Source organism: Camelina sativa, chromosome 16 (assembly GCF_000633955.1).
Source record: "Camelina sativa cultivar DH55 chromosome 16, Cs, whole genome shotgun sequence".
Classification (NCBI taxonomy): domain Eukaryota; kingdom Viridiplantae; phylum Streptophyta; class Magnoliopsida; order Brassicales; family Brassicaceae; genus Camelina; species Camelina sativa.
Window position 1 is genome coordinate 15,938,886 of NC_025700.1, and position 7,861 is coordinate 15,946,746.

Here is a 7,861-nt window from a genome sequence, read left to right on the forward strand (position 1 = left end):
TTTTCTTTTAACGAGGTTCAGCAAAGGCCTATGTTCTCAAACTTTCTTGAAAATACTTATTGAACACAATTACAATTAGTGTTTGATCTCGGATTTACACAACCCTAAGATATTCACTTAGCTTGTTCCCGATTTATTTTCAACCCACTATGAGATCCCTAAGATCAACAACAATAATCTACACTCAGGATTCTCTCATAGAAATAAACTCTCACCATTTTCTCCTAAAAAGGTGTCAAAAGGCATCAAAACTTTTTCTCCCTTTTACAATGTTCTCGAGAACTATAAATTATTGCTTCTAGCAATATAATCATTTTAAGAGATAGACTGAATCAAATCTTGCTTTTACTGTCAAAATCATAAGGGATCTAAATTAGTTGCTTCCACCAGATCTCTCATAAGTATTTTATGAGAATCATTGTACTACTACATGTACTTTTTCTCATACATATCCACTTATGTTCCACTCATTTAACACTTTCAAGTGTAAGGACTACAAGTCCAAATTTTATCTCTTTAAGAGACTTGAACTATTTCATAGTTACTTCTTTCAATGATTAACTAATCATTCTTTGTTTACACTTTTCAATAAAACTTTTATATTAACCGCGGTTTATGATCCTCGATTTTCATCAATAACATCATCAACTGCAATACTGCATGCAAACATATTACAACGTCGATTTGCTTATTGGTTCCTTTTTCATTATAGACATGACTCAACTTGTTGAGATTTCCTTTCATTATGATTCTCAGGTACCTGAATCTCTTTCTTACTCATGTCTACATCTCTTTTAGAGATTTTTCATAACTCTTTGCTTTCTCGGTGCCATATTAATTTATGCTCCTTTTTCGTTTCCGAGGATGCTTATATTTGGAACCATAAGTCTATCACACTTCATGCGATCGTTAGACTTACTAGCAGTTGATCTTATCCTTCTAGGACATTAATTTCAATTGGAGCACAACTGGTATATGTGACTTTATCACTAAAGGTCAGAAAATGCCTTCTAGCATATTTGCTAAACTTTGCAAATAAATTATCTTTTTCAATTTCTAGCGCACATTTCAAAAGTACGAGGATCAAGATAATTTCTCTCAATATAATTATTTACCAGCTGTTTATTTTCTCCCTCTCATGTTGGAAAGACTAACTCACCGAAACAACAGTCTCTGAAGCCTGAGCCTCAAATTCTCGAGATATTCAATCTTTAAAAGAGATTCATATCCAACATATTTCCAACATTTTTCAAATTCCATCTTAATCACCTTGGTGGAGCGACTCAACATGTATAACACATTTAGATGGAATATCTCTGGTTTCTGACCCAAACCAATTGTACTGGGGAGTACTCATAATAATTCATTGGCACGATGCGAACTTATTGACATATAGAGTCATTTATGTCAGTTATTTAGCATGGTATCACCACCATTTTCAATTAACCAAATATTCTCACAAACTCAAGGTTGCAAGTTGATAACAAGAATATATAGCGGATGATCAGTCCACAATATCTCTTTTAAATACATACAAGAAAATTGACATTATCCAAATTCATGGGGTCGGTGAAAGCCATATAATCTCGGCTTGCTTTGTAAAGCAGCACACATAACACCAGGAAAACTCTTTAGGTTCTCTAATAAATCTTTTCAGAAATTTTTGATTATTCTTTCACATCACAACTGAACCGGAATGCCTTAACCGGTCATGCCAAACAGTGAGATTTTTTATTAAACCTTCTGAATTATTATAAGCATTTTATCTTCTAGATAATGCACGTAATCTCTAAAGTACTTTTCTTGCCTTGGGTAATAATACTTATGATTTCAAAGTATTTTCTTCGCTTATTGTCTCAACATGATTATTTTTCAAATCCTCAAGATTTGTTCTATCATATGAGTGATTAAACTCATTTTGGGTGTGAACTCTTCTATATGTTCCATCACCTCTGTATGTGGGATTCATCAATTCTCCCCCTCGAGATGATGACACTTCATGTCTATCAATCTCGATTTGAATCCCACTATGTAATTAATAGCATTCTCAAATTGGGTCGTCTATTATATCTTACACCTTTTTAACTTTGAGACTAATTGGGAGACTGTAACACATTTAATATCAAATTATGTTCCCATAGACAATAGTATATATACTCTTCAAGAGCTTTCAATACTTTTTCTACTACTTCTTAATATTAGTAGAATAGTGGAAATTGTCTCACACTAGTTTCTTTCATCATATATATATACTAGCAATTGATCCGCGCTACGCGCGGGAGTTAGAAGAGAGTGTTTTTTCGGTTGTTTGTTAATTTGTTTTTTTAGTTATGTATTTTCCTCTTTTCGTCAGGTTATGTTGTTAGTATGTTTTCTTTTGGTCTTTTGTTAATTTGTTTTACTCTTTTGTTGGTTTATTTGTCCCTCTATGATTTTTCAGCTAATTTAGTCTAATTTTTTCTCTCGTAGTTAGATTATGGTTTGTTTGGTTTCTTTTTTAAACAATTTTTTAGTATTTTAAATTTTCGTTTGTATCAGGTACTCACTTTCTTTTCTTTGTTTCTGTTGTTTTTTATATTGTGGTTTTGTTTTTTATTTGGTGTTTTTTTGCATTAAGTAGATTATAGTGAGAAGTTTTACAAATTTGTTAGTAAGTAGTTGTGTTTATTTTGAAATTTGGTTTTGTATTTCATGTTTTTAAATTTCCTAATTATATGGTTTTATTGTATATGTTGATTTGTGGTTGTAATTGTTTTTTTGGTTTTTTTTTTCCTTTTTTTTTGTGTGTTTGGTTAGATTGATTGTTTATTGTATTTAACTCAGAGGGTGTATTCAACTTACATTTTAGGTGATTTGTATAAAAGTTACAAATCCTAAATCCTATGTTATTCAATCATGGATTTTAAAAAGTCTCCTGAAATCCACTGTTTTTAAACTGATGATTTAAAAATCTACTGTTATTCAAAACAGTTTGTGGATTTGAATTTTAATAAGTTTTAGGGATTCTAGAGTATTTGAGAGAATTTTTTTAGTTAAAAATACTGAAATCCAAATCTCATGGTTTTAGGTGGGATTTGAAATATTTTTACAATAAATCATATTAACTTCCCTAAAATCTATCAAAATTCCAAATTTACTAAATCCTATAGAATTCTCCAAAATCATTGTTTCAATTATTTATTTGAGGATGTTATATTATCTCTATTTGAACGGGAAGGAGTTAATTATCTCTTTAGGCCTAATAATATTATCTCCATTTGAACGCGAAGGAGTTAATTCATTTTCTGATCTAGAGGACAGTAGAAGGATTGGAGCTCAAATTTTAAACCATCCATTGTATCGATGCTGAACAGTATTATTTTCTCGTTTGTTTGGTTGATTTTGCCTTGGCTTCCCATCGCTTGTGGGTAATTGGTTCTTCCCTGGTTTCTTCGTTGAACGGAACTGTTAATTCGAGTTGTGTTTTTAAATTATTTAAGTGTCTTCTTACCTTTGATTCTCTAATTAATTAATTGTTATTTTTTGGAGGTCGGTTTTGTTTTGTCTTTTTGATTCATTAGGGCCGTTTCTGTTTTTGTTTTCATTAATTGTGATTTTTGTTTTCTTTTTTTTTTTGTTAGTTTTTGTTTGCGTTTGTATTAATTTTGAAATAGTTCTGTTTTTGCTCTTTTTTAATAGTTTTGGGGAGCTTTTGTTGGGGGCGATTTTATTTACAAACATTGATGTTATGTGGGGAACTAAATGTGGAACTCTTAGTTGAGTATTTGTTTCGTGTTCTAACAGTGTCTGCATCTTTTACCTTGTTTGTGTTTGGTGATGGTTGTGTAAATGGCTCTCCCCTTCAACCTGTTTGGTGGTGTTGNTGATTTGATACTATTTCTGTCACGAATTTGTGTTCGTTTAATTAAAGTGATATTAGTTACTTTAAAATTCTATAATCACCGTTTGAAATTCTATAATCACCGTTTGAAATTCTATAATCACCGTTCGCACCCACTATTCATATTCGTGTGTGTTATATTTTGCAGTACAACTTTACCAAACGTGTTAAGGTGGGAACAGGTTCAACTTCTTGGATATTAAGGAGCCAAAAAGCTTCATTCACTCGCTTTTCGTTTTTGTTATTGGAGTTAGAACATGCTGAAGCACTAATCGAAGTTTTCTGTAGCACTATTTTTTTTGTCGATTATACTTGATTATCACGAAACCAAGAAATTTTTTATAGTGATACACCTAAGGTCTAGGTGTCTGATTAGTCAATTAGACGTTTGAGCTTTTTAGTTATTACTATAAAATAAACAAAAATTATTTCTAGAAAGCTTTGGATTGTAAAAACTCATCTTAGATTATTATCATATAAAAAATTAAAATAGTATAAGATTAATTGATAGGTTAACTGAGACACTTATACAAGTAAAAAGGGTGCACGGTTGTCGCTTTCTCTTAAAAAATTTCACCTACAAATTATTGCTTAGATCACCCTTTAAATTTCTCTTAAATTTAAAATCTATACTGTTATCATAAAGGACTTAATCGAATTTTCTTTATATAAAATCATACTATATTNTACTATTCATATTCGTGTGTATTATATTTTGCAGTACAACTTTACCAAACGTGTTAAGGTGGGAACAGGTTCAACTTCTTGGATGTTAAGGAGCCAAAAAGCTTCATTCACTCGCTTTTCGTTTTTGTTATTGGAGTTAGAACATGCTGAAGCACTAATCAAAGTTTTCTGNGTAGTGAGATGCCCCATAGATGTTCAAAGTACAGCATAATATCCTTCTTCCTAATCGTCATCCACCCCGCAGCGCCTATGGATCTGTAAACACATCCGAGAGATAAACTTAAACTCAATGATATTGATGGTTAAGGCAAGACATGTTTTAATAACTTGTTTTTTCAGAGGATTGTGTAAACTGTACCGTGACTTTCGTTTGTTTTGCAGTTTGGCTGTTTATTTGTTCCAACAGTGTAATAAGCCGCTCCTCAGAAACCTGTAAAGAAAACAGAGTATTTCAATAACTATTAGATGGATAATATGATACGTAAGAATTACGAAATGGAAAAGCGTCTGGATCATTACCTTTTCAACTATCTGTCCCATTTGAGCAGCCCTCAAAATAACATCCTCTACACCTCTAGCTTTCTCAGGTTTTACCAGGGCAATTCGAGCAACTATAGAGCACAAAGAAGAAGAAAGAGAAGCATCAAAGATATATAAACACAATATTGTGTCTCCCTCGAGCTTTGGAAGATCATCATATTGGCGACTTAATGAAGGAAGAAGGGAGAGTAACTAATTGAACTCCCAAGACATATTAGATGGGACTTACTTCTCTCTCTGGCTTGGGAAGACAATATTTGACTAAGCATCATTTGTCTACGTTCATCAGCTTCACTACACGAAAATGTTCCAATCAGACAATACATTACTTCAAAAACAGAATTCCAAACCGAACAAAAATCATATATGAATGCCAACTAAAACACAAGGATACACACCTTCTAGCATCATCCTGTTGTTTCTCTTGCTCTGGATTTTGCTGATTACCACCCTGCTTACCCTGCAAAATTATGCAGTTTAGTGAAGATCTCACAAGGGAAACAAGTTATCTGAGAAGAAATCAGATATCAGTAAAGGTATATTAAGAAATTTTAACATGCCTTGTCGAGCCATAATCTCTTGCATTCTCCTCTGTTTAATAGTATCGAAATTAACTTATAACAACAAATAAATCGCTAAAAGGAGTAGAACAGAGCGAACCTTGTGTTATGTGGCCGACCAAGAGACGAAAACCCACGTCGCTGTCAAATATTAAGATTGTTGCCTCTTGTAATCAACTGAGAACAGATGGTTACTTAATCCCGGAGATGTAGCAGCTTAATATGAAATCTGCTACGCCTGAATTTCACTCATAAAAATGAAGAAAACACAGCGAAGATATATAGGAGGCAGGGAAATTGTTTTATATAAGAGAAGGACTTACGACAATTTAAGGAAGAAGTAGTGGACTGTCCATTAACTCAGAGAAGATGGAAGATCATAATTAACAGTTAGGAACGAAACCGTAGCAATTGTGATGAAAGACATGGAAGAATAAGTGATAGTGTAGAGGACTGGAAGCCTTGAATTCGCATCAAATGGTGAAACGCCATGGATCGTGAGTTAAGAAGAAGAGCAACCAGTGGAGATGGAGCATCGTCGACGGCGCGGAAAAGAGGCAAAAATAGGTTAAATCCATAGGATAGAAAAACATGTGGGCCTGAATTTTCTCTGCAAAAACTTTGGGCTAAGTTTAATCCAAAAAACCCAAAATATTAAATAAGGAGTGCTGACGTGGCTGCACCAGAAGAGAGAAAAATGTAACTTTATATATATAGATATATGAGATAAGTACATCTAGTACTTAATATTTACTTCTAGTGGAGAAACTAGTTGATAACTTTATATATCTTATCCATATTTATGGTCACTTTTATATAGCAACTTTCTCATCAATGGTGTGGCTTTTTTATTTTATAACATAAAGTTATATTCTCTTCAAAGAGTAAACCAAGTCAATAGGATGTGATTCACATCAACATCTCATAATTTACACAGACACAAATAACAAAATCATAATATTTATATTTTGTCTACAAGACAAATATAAATTTGTGACTTTAAAAGTATATATTCTTTTAAAGAATTTTAGTCATTTACTTTCTTTAGATTACTATTCTTTTAAAAGTATATATTCTTTTAAACGAAATCATAATATTTTTACTCTTAATGAGAATTTTTTTTAAAAGATTTTGAGAGGCATTTTGATGTAAATACTAATTACATAAACAAATATAAAAACGTATGAGTATTTCTCCTTTAATAGTATAGATGTAAACAAGGAATATATCTCACAACAAATCTACATGTCTTTTTTTTTTACTCTATCATTTTTTTTTGTCAACAAATCTACATCTATGTACACAACATTTAAATTAATACATTTTGATTACATATGTATATGAAATAATATTAATTATAAAATTAAGCTTCTATTTAAATTTAATGGGAAATATGTATATATTAATTGATATGGGACAATTTAATTGATTATATTTAGAATTTATACTGAAAATCAATATTATTTTTTTCATCTAACTTTTTCATATATATAAATGAAGACAAAAGAAATCGTTAATATCGAAGAGGTTGGAAAGAAAAAGAAAAGAAAAAAGAGCTAGGAAGAGAGATAGAGGCGCAAATGGAGTGGAAGAAATGGTACTTGGATGCTATTCTTGTGCCCTTAGCTCTTGTGATTATGCTTTGTTACCACATCTACTTGTGCTTCATGGTTCGAACCCATCCCTTCTCCACCCTCCTCGGCATTAACTCTCGCGGCCGCCGGATCTGGATTTGTTCTATGATCAAGGTTTATATATACATCTCCATTTTCATCATACCCAAAATATAAAATTATGGTATAATTTAGTCATTGTCATCGTATTGATAAGAGCTTTGGTATGAGGATTAATTAATTTAGATGGTATGTAAATTAGTCTTGGTTCTGGTCTGAAATCCTCTCATAGATATATCTACAAATGAAGTTAGAAAAATATTTATAATTGGAGAAATATATAAGGATTTTATTATTGTTTATTTTCTAACGTTTCAGGAGAATCAAAAGATGAACATATTGGCCGTACAAACACTGCGTAACATAATAATGGGAGCTACACTGATGGCCACGACATGCGTGCTCCTCTGCGCCGGTCTAGCCGCGGTGTTAAGCAGCACCTACAGCATCAAGAAGCCACTAAACGACGCCGTTTTTCTTGGAGCTCATGGAGATTTTGTCATATCTATTAAATACCTAAC

General features: G+C 32.1%; 2 protein-coding genes across 2 annotated transcripts; one reads left to right on the forward strand and one right to left on the reverse strand.

Annotated features, from left to right (window-relative positions):
- LOC104753705 (DNA-binding protein DDB_G0278111-like) lies at positions 4,740–6,225 on the reverse strand. The gene is made up of 6 exons (XM_019238108.1): positions 5,768–6,225; positions 5,506–5,567; positions 5,337–5,401; positions 5,087–5,178; positions 4,926–4,997; positions 4,740–4,822 (listed from the first exon to the last, which is right to left on the reverse strand). Exons 3-6 carry the CDS (start codon positions 5,377–5,379, stop codon positions 4,790–4,792), a joined length of 240 nt encoding a protein of 79 aa, XP_019093653.1. The 5' UTR covers positions 5,380–5,401; positions 5,506–5,567; positions 5,768–6,225; the 3' UTR covers positions 4,740–4,789.
- Positions 7,195–7,856, forward strand: LOC104750726 (the record flags this gene model as incomplete). Its single annotated transcript, XM_010472565.2, has 2 exons — positions 7,195–7,415; positions 7,659–7,856. Coding segments are annotated over exons 1-2 (366 nt in total), but the record flags the coding sequence as incomplete, so codon positions are not given.